This window comes from Scardinius erythrophthalmus (assembly GCF_964197995.2).
Source record: "Scardinius erythrophthalmus genome assembly, contig: HAP1_SCAFFOLD_430, whole genome shotgun sequence".
NCBI classification, from domain to species: Eukaryota; Metazoa; Chordata; class Actinopteri; order Cypriniformes; family Leuciscidae; genus Scardinius; species Scardinius erythrophthalmus.
The window spans coordinates 25,001-41,146 of NW_028296185.1; the positions used below are offsets into that span (position 1 = coordinate 25,001).

At 37.4% G+C, this 16,146-nt stretch overlaps 1 protein-coding gene across 1 annotated transcript; it reads right to left on the reverse strand.

The window, feature by feature from the left end:
• Positions 1–2,253: 2,253 nt before the first annotated feature.
• On the reverse strand, positions 2,254–15,747 carry LOC308686562 (ATP-binding cassette sub-family D member 1-like; the record flags this gene model as incomplete). The annotated part of the gene is made up of 6 exons (XM_081394997.1): positions 2,254–5,729; positions 6,979–7,104; positions 7,761–7,845; positions 8,890–9,035; positions 12,729–12,874; positions 15,629–15,747. Coding segments are annotated over 6 exons (902 nt in total), but the record flags the coding sequence as incomplete, so codon positions are not given.
• Between the last annotated feature and the right edge of the window lie 399 nt (positions 15,748–16,146).

Below are 16,146 nucleotides of genomic sequence, written 5' to 3' on the forward strand. Positions count from 1 at the left end.
TGTCTGTGTGTGTGTTTCTCGCATCGAAACTTCCCGGTGAACCAACAGGATGCGAGACGCGCAGCGCAACACGTGGATGACAGACAGACTGACAGACAGACACTGAGACACTCAAGCTGAAAGTCATTTCTCATAGGAATGAAAGTGAGGCAGGGAGCGGTGCGGGAACAACTTATACAGAACCACAGCGACATCCTTCGGTCAGAGATAGGCACATGACTGCTATTCTATCTATCTATCTATCTATCTATCTATCTATCTATCTATCTATCTATCTATCTATCTATCTATCTATCTATCTATCTATCTACTGCACACCTTTCTATCTATCTATCTATCTATCTATCTATCTATCTATCTAATTACTGCACACCTTTCTCTCTATCCATCCATCCATCCATCCATCCATCCATCCATCCATCTATCTATCTATCTATCTATCTATCTATCTATCTATCTATCTATCTATCTATCTAATTACTGCACACCTTTCTCTCTATCCATCCATCCATCCATCCATCCATCCATCCATCCATCCATCCATCCATCCATCCATCCATCCATCATCCATCCATCCATCCATCTATCTATCTATCTATCTATCTATCTAATTACTGCACACCTTTCTCTCTATCCATCCATCCATCCATCCATCCATCCATCCATCCATCCATCCATCCATCCATCTATCTATCTATCTATCTATCTATCTATCTATCTAATTACTGCACACCTTTCTCTCTATCCATCCATCCATCCATCCATCCATCCATCCATCCATCCATCTATCTATCTATCTATCTATCTATCTATCTATCTATCTATCTATCTATCTATCTATCTATCTGAATTGATCCGAATCTATCTATCTATCTATCTATCTATCTATCTATCTATATATCTATCTATCTATCTATCTATCTATCTATCTATCTATCTATCTATCTATCTAATTACTGCACACCTTTCTCTCTATCCATCCATCCATCCATCCATCCATCCATCATCCATCCATCCATCCATCCATCCATCCATCCATCCATCCATCCATCCATCCATCTATCTATCTATCTATCTATCTATCTAATTACTGCACACCTTTCTCTCTATCCATCCAGCCATCCATCCATCCATCCATCCAGCCATCCATCCATCCATCCATCCATCCATCCATCCATCCATCCATCCATCCATCCATCCATCCATCCATCCATCTATCTATCTATCTATCTATCTATCTATCTATCTATCTATCTACTGCACACCTCTCTCTCTCTCTCTCTCTCTCTCTCTCTCTCCCTCTCCCTCTCTCTCTCTCTATCTATCTAGGCATGTGCACACATAGACATCAAAGGGGGCTTGAGCACCTGCCCTTTTTCTTCCTTGAGAGAAAGTGGGCTTTTTTTTTTCTGGGGTGCTAAACACACACACACACACACACACACACACACACACACACACACACACACACACACACACACATATATATATATATATATTCCTGTTTGTGCACAGCTTTCCTGTCAAACATATTTATTGAATAAATAAATAAAATCAATGAGACTTTGTCGAGTTCCGATGCTTTCCCTCCCTCAATTGTGTGTGTGCGTGTGTGTGTGTGTGTGTGTGCGTGCACGCGTGGTAAGTGGTAATTATAATAGCAATAAAAGTAATAATGTATTTGATCAATACATTAATGTATTCATTATTCAGCCAATTCAGTATTATATTGCGTGGCTGCACAATGCCAAAAAAAAAGAAAGGATACAAAAAAAGGAAGGAGACGGAGTGGCCTTTCTCAGTTTAGTGTGAATATTTTTGATTTTGAAGTGTAATGTATTCCAATAACAGCAAAAGAAATAAAACGATTTATTGCCTTGAAAAAAATCCATCCACATATCCTCTAATTTCTGCAATCTCTCTCTCTCTCTCTCTCATTCTGTCCATCCAGCCTTTACTACACATGTCTGCTTATCAATACAAAAACAAATTGGTCACTGATCTGTCCCACTATTATTCTGCTCGTCTATCTGACTTTCTGTCAGTCTATCTATCCGTCATTATAATAGAAAAAGATGCTCTATAAGCCCAAATATATCTTATGCAATGAGGATTCGAGATTCACTCTAAAATGTATTAGGCAAGAGAATGCAATTTTCGCTCAGAGAAAGCACAAAAGCCATCTTGCACCGAACCAACTTTGCAATTCCTTTCTGAATGCATATGCTATGAAAGAAGGCACACGAACGGAGAGAGGTTTTCAATAGGAAATGTTTTATTAGATTGCAGAGATACATTTTTTAATTCAGGCAAATGTGCAAAGGGTCCAAATTGAATCACATACATTGCAACGGCTTGTATCATAATCCTACCTAAAGAAAACACAATACAAAATAGTTTGCGTTAGAAAAGGTAAGATGTTAGCTTGAAATGTCTTACAAAATACTGTATCATTGCAATGAAAAGATAATCAAATCGTGGTTCAAGATACAAAATCATCTGTGCATTACGTGCAAAATCTCACATTATAAAATATTTTAGGAAGAAATACAGACATTCAATGTCATACAAATATTGTGGATAGATTTTTCTTTTGAAAGCGTTAATTAAATGTTAAAAGTGTCAAACGTCTACAAAGTGACTGACCTTCTGAAGTCAGCACATGACAAGAGACAAAAGCACTTTGAAATGTTACATAAAGGATTGAAATTCTAAGGACACTATACAGAAATGTCTCAGCTGGAAGAGGTCTAGTTAATGTTCAGATTAACTCTAGCGGTCATCACCCTTCAATAAACACAAATACACATTTCAGACGGCATCAGCTCGGGCTGAACCAGAGCTGATTAAATCATCATGTGTCCACGGGCGCTCCTTCAGGCCCTGCGCTCAGACCCACAGAATCAAGCCCTCGTTTTTCATTTAGAAAAAGTCGTATCGGATCTACCCTCTGGCTTTTTGTACAAAATTAGAGCATAAAAGTTGAATTATTAGACAAACATTATCTCCTCCAAATGACATAATTAGAGATCGAGGTTAAACTGACGTCTGTCTTATGAAGATAAAAGACATTTAATTAGAAAGGAAAAATCTCCTTGTAAGGTGCTTTTCGCTGATTGTTTAAAGAAAAAGTTTCTCATTGACCACATTTACATGCACATTATAACAGAAAAGATGTTTATATGCTATTTGTATATTCCTATATACAGAAGTGGCCAAAAGTGATGTCCGGATGACCGTACAAGCTCGAGTATTGTCTAACAAAAGTATTCGGCAAAAAAGCAACAAAAAAATGCATAGGAAAACAAAAAAGAGAGAAAAAAAAAATGATCTCTTGTTTTTTGATGTGTTCATAATTTCTTTGTATGACAGCCTGACAAAAAAAAAAAACATGTCTGCACAATTTGGCATGTTTCATTGCGTTATCATATATAAAAAAATTACTTCAAGCACAACTGACCCATTCGCTTGCAAAATCTTTAAAAAAAAAATTCATAACGTTAAAATAAAGGGTGAAGATATCCATTTTCCCAGGCCGGGTGTCACTTCTGGCCACTTCTGTACATGTACGCAGCTTAAGGGTGAAAAGTCCGCTAGTTCACTTGCTTTGGTCCAGACCAAATACATTTTGGTGTGGTTTGCTTTCACACTGTACTTTTTGCAAGTGAATCAAAATTTGTAAACAAAATCACACGTGTGCTAAGGTCATCCATTCATTGGACAGAAATATGACCCGTACCACAGTTGGTTTGGAACCGGACCTAGGCCGCCTCTTTAGCTGGGTCTCGGTACGGTTGTTTGGTCCGCACCCGATTCACACCTGCCAAAAAGATCCGCACCAAGGGGGAAACGAACTTGAGTTCGATTCAATCGAAGCAAACAAGACAGGTGTGAAGGAATACACCCTAAGTTACGGCAAACAGGTTACATGACGCATACTGTACATATAATCAATCCTGGTATTGATATGCATGTAGACTGTGGTCACTTTCTAAATATGAATTAGAATTGGATGAAAGCAAAGACGTTTCCCATCTATACTGAGGACAAATACGCCCTTTTTGATTGTGCTTTAAAACATGGCACGGATTTGAGCTTCAGCATTCATGGCGAGTCCTTAGAAGTTTGACAATACCACCGCTGAACTGATACAAAACAGCAGAGCCCAAACTCGACAGTCACCCTTTCCCTAAAGACACACACGCCGCCTGGGTCCCGCAGATTTCCAGAGAATTCTTCAGAGAACAGCGATAACGAGCATGAGGAACAGCTTTCATAGGTGCTTTCATCATCGACCGCACCTGGTGGAGTTGGCAGCTGTCTTCCACCCCCCAAAACACACCCAGACTCGAGTGCTACCTTCACACACACATAAACAAACACACACACTCTAACCACACTGTCTTTGTACAGCTAACAAAAGTGTTCACTTTGCTTTTTCTGTCTGCATACTAGAGATGGGAATCTGATGCCGATTCTGATTCCTAAATGGTTGTGTAAATGATTCTTTGAGTAAGAAAGAATGGATAATGATTTTGTCATGGAAAAAAAATTGTATTGCATGTGCAAATTTAGCGTATTCTTTCCTTAAAAATACAGTGTACCAAAGACCGTCTCAAACCGCCTATTTCCTACCATCAGGAACACGTAACCAAACCAGTCGACATGCGGGGCAGGGCTTTTCTTTCCATGATGTTTAAAGCGTTTCTAAGGTGTTTTCTACATAAAACGCATTACCACTCTGATACATCGACTTGTATACGACCCCGTATAATTCGCTCTTTCTCTTCTTCTTCTGACATACATGGCTGAATTAAACCAGTATTTCCACTTGCCATCGTGTAGTGTTTACTACAGTTGACCGAGTGGATCAGGAAGTCTTGTGATTGAGTGGAGGCGGGGCTAATTTGCATATTCATTATTCTAAATATACTAAATTAAGCAAAGGTATAGAGTTACACTCAAACTATTTTAAGGCATAAAGGAAAAAAAAGAGTTTAAATATGTCATTTTGATTATCAAAGATGAGTTTTAAGGGATACAATTATCGACTGCAGTGGGACTTTAATCATTTTCTGTCTGAGTGGCTTTTATTAATCGAAAATCAATCGAATCTCATCGAATTTTAATGTGAATCTTCTCGAATGGAATTTTTCTGAATTTGCAAAAATTCGAAAACCTATGAAACGTGAATCAAATCGATTCGCTGTCTACCCAAAGATTCACAGCCTAACTTTAAAATGTTTCCCGTTGTGTTATTTCTTTTAAAAAATGTAACTGGTTCTGATTAAGTTCTTTATTCCCAACCCTATTAGACACACATTGTTAACTCAATGCATGCATCTAAAGCAAGTGTGGGTAGATATATGCACACAAAACACACACACACACACACACACACACACACGCTCACACCTGGCCTCGAATACATCCTTCATCTATCTTCAAATCACTCCATAAGGTCTTTCCCTTTTCCACCTGCTACTACATCTCTGTCCTCCTCCTCCTCCTCCTCCTCCTCCTCCACTTCCCCAGGGTTCGGCAGGCTGCTGTCCTCCCCCAGAATGCGGCACAGCTCTACCAGCCGCTGCTGCATCTTGGGAATTCCCGAGAGCTGGGTCTCGAGTCGGAGCTTCTCGTCCTGCAGGGAAATACGCGTGGAGGCGTCCAACTTCTCAAAGCGCCAGCCGCCCTCGCCGTCAAACTGCAGCAGGTGGGAGTGGTACTTCCTGTAAGCAGAAGTTCAGGTCAACGAGTGTAATTTGGATTTAAAGTAACGCAAAGATGCCGGTAGAGAAACCTCTGGGTGAAAGAAAGTTTAAAGCTGTGCTGTGTGGTTTTGCACATGGGCTTTTTTCCTAAATTCCTGGAAAGTTTTACAGTATTACGAGCATAAAACTGCTGTGCTATACACTTCTAAAGTATAGTTATTAATTATTTTCTATAAAGTCCTTTTTTCATAATTTAGGTTTTTATGACCATTTTCACCCACTCTCGTACCCTTGAAATCAAACATTCTTTTTAACCTACCATACTTTTAAGAAGTCTAATGCAAATGACCTCTATGTTATGAATGTTATGATTAGCTAATATCTGGGTACTGGACTAATTCGCAGGGTGAACATGCTCAATATTTATTCCTGTGATCAAAGCTGAATTTTCAGCATCATTACTCCAGTCTTCAGTGTCACGTGATCCTTCAGAAATCATTCTAATATGCTGTTCAAGAAACATTTCGGATTATTATCAGTGATGAAAACAGTGGTTCTGCTTCATATTTTTTGTGGAAACCATGATACATTTTTTCAGGATTATTTGGTGAACAGAAAGTTCAAAAGAACAACATTTGATACAGAAATCTTTTGTTACATTATACATGTCTTTACTGTCACTTTTAATCAATGTAAAGCATCCTTACTAATTAAACGTATTCATTTCTTTCAAGCGATCTTATGTTGATGAGGTCATGGATGTGATAATCTCTTTAAAGATTCACTTCTATCATTTTGCTAACTTCCACACACCCTTTCTCCAAAACTTAAAATAAGACATGATTCATAGGCAGAGAACATTATTAGGTGGCTAGTTTTCCGATTGACTAAAAGAGCGTGGGCCGCTTCCCTGAATTTCTTTTCCCTCTTTTTTTCCCTCTAGTGCAATCACAGAGACAGGTGTTTTCTCTCAGGACACCCATTTCTGATTTTATGCTGGGCATTCAGCACCTTTAACAACCCGTTATTGCAGCTTTGTTGGATAGTCTGGGGAGGGAGTTTTGTCTTGTGAATATAGAGTATGTCTACACAGTACGTCAAAATTCTACTTCAAAAGAGCAAGAAAAATCCTATTTTCCATCATATGACCACTTTAATCTTATGTGTTTATGATTCAATGCTTAGTTCCTGAATTAACATAAATATACTTATTTTCCCACGAGCAATAAAAGAACTGCTCTTCATTTTCATACGATTGAAAACCCACCAGAGAGAAGGACGATGTGTAATAGAGAGAAGCGCAATCCCAGCATCCTTTGCAGCTTCAAAGATTTTGCCCTCCACATCAATACTCACAGCACTCGTGCACTCGTCTAGGAGGGCATATTGAGGCCTGTTAGAGATAAACCAGAGATTTATCAGCTTTAAACACACAAGTTGTTTTAAACAGACTTAAAAGCACTAGTTGGCAGTTGAATTGTTTAATGTTTTATATTCTGACTTGGGTTTTTTTCTTTCTTTCCCATAAAACAATATCTGAGTGGTTCAACAATAATCTCCCATAAAGCAGCTGCTTGCTTCAAATGCAAAGTAAGCTGTATAGATTCCAAAAACACTAACTGAACCCAGTTAACCACTAATAACATTCAGTAATTAAATATTTATCAATTCAGTGGCTTAAATGAAACCATGAGCAGCTTTCCTACATGTACTGTCCCACAATTTAGCATCTTCAAAGTGTTCTTTTTTCTTTCAGAGAGAGGAAGTCATTCAAACAATTATCTAATGCAACTGAAAGATCATTACTGGAAAATAATATCCCTGATTAGATGTTAGTCCAGGAATAAGTGTAGTGTAAAAAAATGTGTCTGCCTCAAATAATTTGAGAATAAGCATAAATGTGTGTTATATTTGATAAAAATGTTTACCAACTACATTTCACAAGTCCGTCAAACAGATTTTTGCAAAGATGTATAGAAAATATCAGTCTCTATATTATTGAATCTGGATGTAAAGAGTGTCAAAATGTAAATATTTTCTGTGACGTACTTATGATAAAACATCCTGGCCATGCCCATCCGCTGCTTCTCTCCTCCAGACAACACGTCCTTCCAGTCGCTCAGCGCGTCCCAACCTGACAATATTTAATCCTGTTTAAATACTAATAATAATATATGTTTACAACCAATACAGTTTTGCTTCTTCAGTATAACTGAATCATTTACACATGCATTATTAATTATATTTATTAATATTTAATCTAAAGCATCTGTTAGTTCGACAGTTTACATCCAGTACAGTAAATGTGCTTACTTTTATCTTTCAACACTGATGAAAATAATCATTCAAATATCAGACTGTGTGTACCAGCATTCAAAAGTTTGGGGCGAATAATATTTTTTTAATATTTTTGAAATAAGTCTCTTATGCTCACCAAGACTTGCATTTATTTGATTAAAAATATAGTAAGAACCATAATATTATGAAATGTTATTACATTTTAAAATAACTGTTTTCTATTTGAATATATTTTCAAATGTATTTTATTTCTGCGATTCAAAGCTGAATTTTCAGCATCATTACTTCAGTGTCACATGACCCTTCAGAAATGGTGCTCGAGAAATTTCTTATCATTACCAATATTGAACTAAAAATGCTGATTCAAAAGAACAGCATTTATTTCAAATGGAAATCTTTTGTAACAAATATAATAGTGGCCAAAAGTGATGTTATGTTTTTAAATGGCCCTATAAGTTTGATTAAACCATCAAAATATGAGGAAAATATTAGATTCAAATTTGAGGGAAGAACAAAACACTGAACTTGGTTAAGGTATTTATCTGACATTATTTTGGCGAAACTACAGCTACAGGTTTTTATTTTACTATGCAAAAATGAAAGGCACAGAAAAAAACTAAAAGCTCACAGGAAAAAGCATACAGTGACTATTAATCAGCTATTAATATTTTGGTGGTTCTCTCTTGTTTTTGCACGTATTCTAATTTCTTTGTATGACATCTTATCCGCACAATTTGGCATGGTTCATTACATAATCACAAATAAAACAACTGACTCCAAGCACAACCATGCAATCTGCTTATAATAATATTTGAAAAAAGGGTGAAGATGTAAATTTTCCTAATCCCAAAATCACTTTTGGCCTGTAAAATCCTCTCACCTCCCTCTCTCTCCAGGATGTAGCAGAGGTTCACAGTTTTGAGGATTTCCTCCAGCTGCCGGTCAGTAACGCTCTTCTCCTGCATATCCTGAACAGAGTGAGGATAGATAACCTGATCTCTCAGCGTTCCCACCGACATATAAGGCCTGAAAAAAAAAAAAAAAAATCCTGGCATTTAATCATTTAGTTCTTTTTGTTATGGATGAATTGTAATGAAACTTGAGTTTTTAGTGGCTAAAATAGCCGGATTCATTTGATGAAAAGGTATTACTTCTGAATAATATTTTATCACTGTGTATGTAATGATATTTTCACAGTGTGCCTTGTTTGATCTATCCTTCCATCTATCTCTGTTTCACATCCTGCATGAATAATTTTCATAAAACGAAGGCAAAAAGGGTGAAGTGTTTCAAAATGTAGCCTACTCAAAAATCTATTGAGCATTAGGCACATCCTATAAAAGGAGAACAAAGTCTTAATAAATATTTTTTCTCATTAACAGTTCTAATATAGATGTTCAGTGAACTGCGAGCAGGCCAAATGACAAACAGCTGCAGGTTTTAAATGATGTCGGACACATCCCGTTGTGTGATCATGAACGCGACGCGATGCTGTGCTCCTGTTGGGTTTGTAATGAAGCCGACATGTAACGCAGTCACAGGAGCACCATATGTGCTGACTGCTTTTGGATTGTGCTCCTCGTTTTAATCAGCACGCTCATCAGCACTAATTAACCTGGCACGGCGTGGGAAATGGAAATAAACACATGCACGCACACCCACGTCTCTGCCTCCTAATTGATCTTAATTCTTAAACAAAAATCCAGCAGACTGAGTCTCAGAACTGGGCCCTGAACCTGCACAAAGAGGAATCATCAGCCTTCTACAATCACAGTTTCTACACTACGGGCATTAACATAATATTCTGTATGCTAGATTAGATTTAGTCTAAAATCAGAGTACAGTGACAAACAGTATGTTAAAGGTGTTTAGATGGCATATTGATTTTGAACAGAGTAGTCAAGCTTTTTGGCAAATTTTACAAATGTTTTATTTAAAAATATATCCAAGGCAGAAGCTGCTATATTGGTTGTATGTGTGAACCCAAAAGTGGAGTAATTAATTTAAAAGGTAATGAATTTAGTCAGATGTTAAATGTGCTCTAAGCAATGTTGGGTGATGTCACTTCTTGTTGGCGTTCGAAGTATTGTCAAACAAAAACGGAGGCTAGCTCGGCCCTCCCTCCTCCTCATGCCATCCCCTCCCCCTCCCTTCCGTGCTTCCTAAAACAATCATGAATTCGGGACTTTGCGCATTCCTTCTCCTTTTCCCTCTTCTTTGCTATTTGTTCATCGGAATGTCTTCTCTTTGGTTGTGTGTCGGCCATATCAAAATTCAATTCTGTTTGTTATGTTTCGAGGTCCAGGCTGGGCCAGTTTTTTTTTTTTGTGGAGCCTGGGCTGTCTATAGAGACAGAGCACAAAGCGTCATAATCTGAAGACCACGCCCACCGGGGGGGGGGGGGGGGGGACAATCCAACCAACTCCATTGACTTTGCATTGCGAGAGGCTGCCTCCTTGTCATTTATCACTGACAAAAGACAGAATAATGCCTAAAACCTGCTGTGTGACAAGGTGTACAGCAAACAAGCTAAAAAACCCAGAAATAAATTTTTATAAGCTTCCAAACCGTAAAAGCCAGCCTTTAAGGAGATAAAAGTGGATACAGGCAATAAGACGTGAAGCATCAGCAGGAAGAATGGGTAAATTGTGGGATTCTGACACTCAGTATGTCTACGTGTGCAGTAAACATTTTGTCACTGGTAAGTCAAATATCCAAATGTCAGTTTTATATATTATATTTATGTAAGCTAAGCTCTAGCATTTTTTACAATATCATGTCGCGTTCCAGTGGGCATAGTTCTCAGAGTAGTTCGAGAACTAGTTGCGCTCTGTCTCAATTGATCCACTTTTATGTCCTGAAACAACCGTTTTTTGGGGTCGACAGCTTATAAAAAAAATTGTCTGGGTTATTTAGCTTGTTTGCTGTACACCTTGTCACATAGCAGCATTTAGACATTGTTTAGTTTTTTGTTATAAGTCATAAATGACAAGGAGGCAGCCTCTCGCAATGCAAAGTCAATGGAGACGGTTGGATTGTTTCCCCCCCCCGGTGTGGGTGTGGCCTAAATACGCTGTCTCTATAGAGACTGCGTTTTTTTTTACAGTGTGTTCAGGGGACAGGCAGCTAGTGGATAGTGAGGAAATGTTTGCTGTATGTGACAAAAAATGTTTCAGCCTAAAAACGCGTAACATCGCTTACAGCACCTTTAACTCTCACATGACAAAGAGGTCTGTGGTATCAGCACACAATTTTATGAGATTTGCAGTGTCTCCCAATACTGACATAATCTTTTGCAACTAAAGCTAGGTGAAACAACTATTGATGATATGCAACATATCTCGCTATATTTATGTATTTGCTCCAAAATGGCCAGTTGTCAAATTATTATTACATTTTTAAATTATATCCCCCTAATTCGGATTTTTAGAATTATAAAATTATTGGACCTTTGATTATTATTTTGGTTACATCCTTGAAGAACAACAATGAAAATAGTAATAAAAAAAATAATGAAGGTACTTTTTTTTTTCACCAAGTGAACACAGGAAAAATAAATAATCATTTCATGTATATACAATATATATATACATATATAAAATGACACACATAAAAAAAACACAACATTGATATTGGTTTTAAATAAGGAAATTATGTATTATATTTTCTACATTGAGTGATAACAGAAATCATTGAATCAGAGTTTTGAATTGAATCACTGAAATTTTGCTACCCAAGTTTAAATTAGAGCATTAAAACATAGTAAAACTAACTAAATAGTCATCAGACATGAAAGAAGGATGGATTGCTCAACTTAATGGCAACTTGAAAATGCATTAAAATCATCAAACGTTGCTTCAATTTACATATCATTTTAGGGTGTGTTCACACTTGTAGTTCGGTTCGCTTGGTTCGTTTGGTCCGGACCAAAAAACCCCCCAAACATTTAGTTCTGGTCCGCTTAGCGTTCACATTGGCATTTTCAACACCGCATCTAAAGGCATAGGGATACATTCACAAACTGATTGGTTGGCTTTTATTATATATATTTCGAACCTACCGAACATCCAAAACAATGCTGTGTGCTGGGCTCAATGCACTCGCTGTATGTGTATAGCCTACATATGATGGTCTTTTGACCAGCTGAGAACTGGTGAAGAGCTTATAAATGTGTAAAGGAGTCAAAACAGCAGCAGGAATCCCTCCGTCACACACACACAAACGAAGTTCTGTTGCGAGGAGACGCGGTTCTGATGCCTGTATAGAAGTGTGATGGGCAACATCGCGACTATTACGAGAAAAAAAACAGATGTGCTTGAGCATTCTGTCCTTTTTAGGGTAGAATCTTGTGACATCATGTCCCGTTTTTGGTTGGTTTACATGTCTTTGGTCCGTGTTGCGTTTATATTTCAGTCGAACTGCACCAGAGTTCATTTGGAAGCAGACTGAGACCCATCTTTTCAGCAGTTTGGTGCGCACCAGGATTCAGATGGTAGAGTTCACACTTATTAAAATGAACCGCACTAACAGAGCAATCGCACAAGGGTTTGGTTTAATCGAACCAAACATGCCAAGTGTGAACACAACCTTATATGAAAAATCCTAGTCCTACCTAATACACAGTCAAAAGCATATGCTGTAACTTCTCATCACGAGTGAAGTACATATTTTAATGCAGTTTTTAGGTCACCGCGTGTAGTCTGTGTGTAGCTGTAGTACCTTTGAGGTATGTAAAACATGTGCTCGGGTGAAGGCTTGTAGAGCACTCCACTGTAGACGGGCCAGAGGCCGCTCAGGATTCTGAACAGAGAGCTTTTTCCGCAACCGTTGGGGCCCGTGATCAGCAGATGCATGCCTTCTTCAACCTGGAGAGAAAGACCCAACATCCCCCAACATGTTAAAAAAGACACACAAACATACATGCAGCAGATCCCAGAACACCCCCACAGAGAGAGAGGGGGAGAGATGCACAGAGCGACAAACCACGGGAAACAGCTAAATGTGTTTACAAATTCAGCAAAGCCACAGGGTTAAAAGGAGCAACTGTGATGGAAAACGCTTGATGGTTTTCAAAGGCTCTCTCTACAACACAACATACCGAGAAAAACAGATCGCTCCCTCTTTGCACCCTGTCATTATGTTAAAGCCCTCCATTCACCAGACACACATAAATATACCAGCGCGGCATCCAGCTAGAGCGTCAATTACTATTAAAAGACCTTCATCACAACACCAAACCAATGTGAATCATCTGGGTTCAAAACATCTGGAAGCGGTGTTAATGATATTTCTAAGTATAGAGACGAGCTGTTCGAGTGACTTCAGCCTATTTTGAAGGCTGTCTGGCAGTGAAGTGCAGATTTAACCGGATTTAATCTTAAAAGAACAGTTGAGTTCATCCAAAAATGTAACAACCTCAAAGCAACATCACATTATATCTGGTCTCTGTGAGAGGTTTCATCTATCACCTCATTGTCTACTGTGTTTCTTCCTCTTTGGCTTGCAGTAGGCGGTCTGGTTTTGGCTGAGAAAGCATTGTGGGTAACGTGAATTGTGTCATGAGCACACCGCATGACTGCGACATCATGGCCATAAGAGGGTATTAGCACCATGCCGCCCCTGCAAATCGAGGCGCTGTCGTGGAAACCCTAAGAGCACACCAACGCGCGACCGTAATATAATCAGCACATTGTCCGGGGCGGACCAGAGGGGGGTCACACTGTGGTACCCATGACCCATTTCTCAGAATTTGGTAGGAAACATGAATTAATCATAAGGGAGCAGATACTCAATCTATAGTCAAAAAATAGGTTTTAAAGAATTCTGGTGCATAAAGCATGAGCTGCATTCATAACTAGTGCATCTAAGACTCATTTAATGAAATAATTCCCACTGAAATAGTCAATTAAACAATGATTGCCATACACTAAAAATTCAGTATACGCTGCGTACTGATGGGCTCAGAAATTCCCCCCCCCGGATTCACAACAGGTGACTACACACATTCATTTTTTCATACCCTCATTATGAAATTGATGTTGCTATATCACTAATATGGATGAATCCAGAAATTATCGACAAATTCTATATTCTATAGAAATTATATAGAATTCTAATAAAACAAGAATTTGAATAATAGTGTAAAAATATGTTTGTGTATGTGTGTGTATATATATATATATATATATGTGTGTGTGTGTGTGTGTGTGTGTGTGTGTGTATAAATATTATATACATATATTTTACACATAAAAAGAATCAGACCCAATTTATCATTAATATTTGCAAAAAAAAACAAAAACGTTTTGTATGTGTGTTCCTGAACTGCCATGCAATGCATCTAAAATGACTTTAAACAGCTTTTTATAATTCTTGTTTAATTACTAGGGCTGTCAAAAGATTATTCGCGATTAATCGCATCCAAAATAAAAGTTTGTGTTTACATAATATATGTGTGTGTACTCTGTATTTGCATACATATTCTGTATATATTTATATATAATTTATATTATATATAAATATACATTTTTTATATATAAATTACACATTTTTCTTAAATATATAGAGCATGTGTGTGTATTTATATATACAAATTTAATTATACACAGTACACACACATATATTATTTAAACACAAACTTTTATTTTGGATGCGATTTATCGCGATTAATCATTTGACAGCCCTAATAATTACAATACATGGATTTTATGCATATTTCTTCATATTAAAGGAGCATGGAATATTTGTATTTTTTCCACAGGAACTTTAAATCCAGAGGTCTACAAAACTGCAAAAAAAAGCTAAAAGGTGCTTTAAAAATGGTACGAAAATGTGTTAAAGCTCCTTGTATACGTTTCCCTTAAATATTAACCAAAAAGCTTGATGTTAAAAAAACACCCACACATATCCATGTTGTCAGACAACTATCGACATATCAGCTCTGCCGGTGTTATCTAAAACGTGCATAATAAACAGCGGTGCTGAGAACATATCAAATGAAAATCTGCAAGACTGGGACATATTTTGCTGAACTTATCTTGCTAGCTTTAAAGTTTACGGCTTAAAGTCCTGATAAATTATGTTTTGAGCTGTACAGAATAACTGACTATATCTGTCACCAGAGCACAGACGGGGAAAACTAATTCAAATATTCCATAAAGATAAGCTAATGCAAGCAAAACTGACAGTAAGAGTGAATCATCAAAATACATACAAATTCTCTATGGGGGTCTCATTATAATCTCCACGTAAACCCACTTTAAACTGTCAAAGGTCAGACACTGATTAGCAATGCTGTATTATCAGTGAAGTACTCACAGAACTGGGCCAGAGAAATAAGAACAGATAACAGCCTCATTGACATATTCACACTTCACATGCACATAAATCATGCATGTTGCATCAGACAACGGACTCATTTACTCTGCATGAGCACAAGATATTGCAGCATAGAGTAAGAAATAATTTAATATACAGTCTCCTTAGCTGGAAAATGGAGAATGGTTTTAGTTGGTTGTAACAAGTATGCAATCCTTACTACATACGCATGCTAATTTTGCACTGGTAAAATTAGATTATGTATTAAAATGACTAAAGAAGGTTATAAGATTGGAATTTACCTGGATGTTCAGACTGGAAACCACCACATCCCCTGTGGGAGTTATTATTGGCAGGTTTTCACATTTGATACCATGTTCCACATCAATCACCTGGCCTAAACAAACGCACACAAACAAGACTTAATGTAAACGACTATGTTAAGCATGAAATATATGCACCAATAACGACACCGTTGAAAAGTTTGGGGTCGGTAATATTTTTAAAACGATGTTTGAAAGAAGTCTCTTATGCTCACCAAGACTGCATTTATTTGATTAATCATACAGTAAAAAAAAAAAGGTTATATATTTAAAACAAAATCCTACTGATCCCAAACTTTTCAACAGTAGCGTACATTTATAAAGGATGCAACTGTAACTGTGTAAACCGTAGTATCCTATACGGTTGTGACATGACCTCAATTAATTCAGCAGTTTTTCCATTGAAAATAACAAGGGTTATTTTGCATTTGAATCCAATTTTCAGTGAAAATGTGTTCACTTTTGAAAACCAAATCAAATAATGATTTAAATCAAAT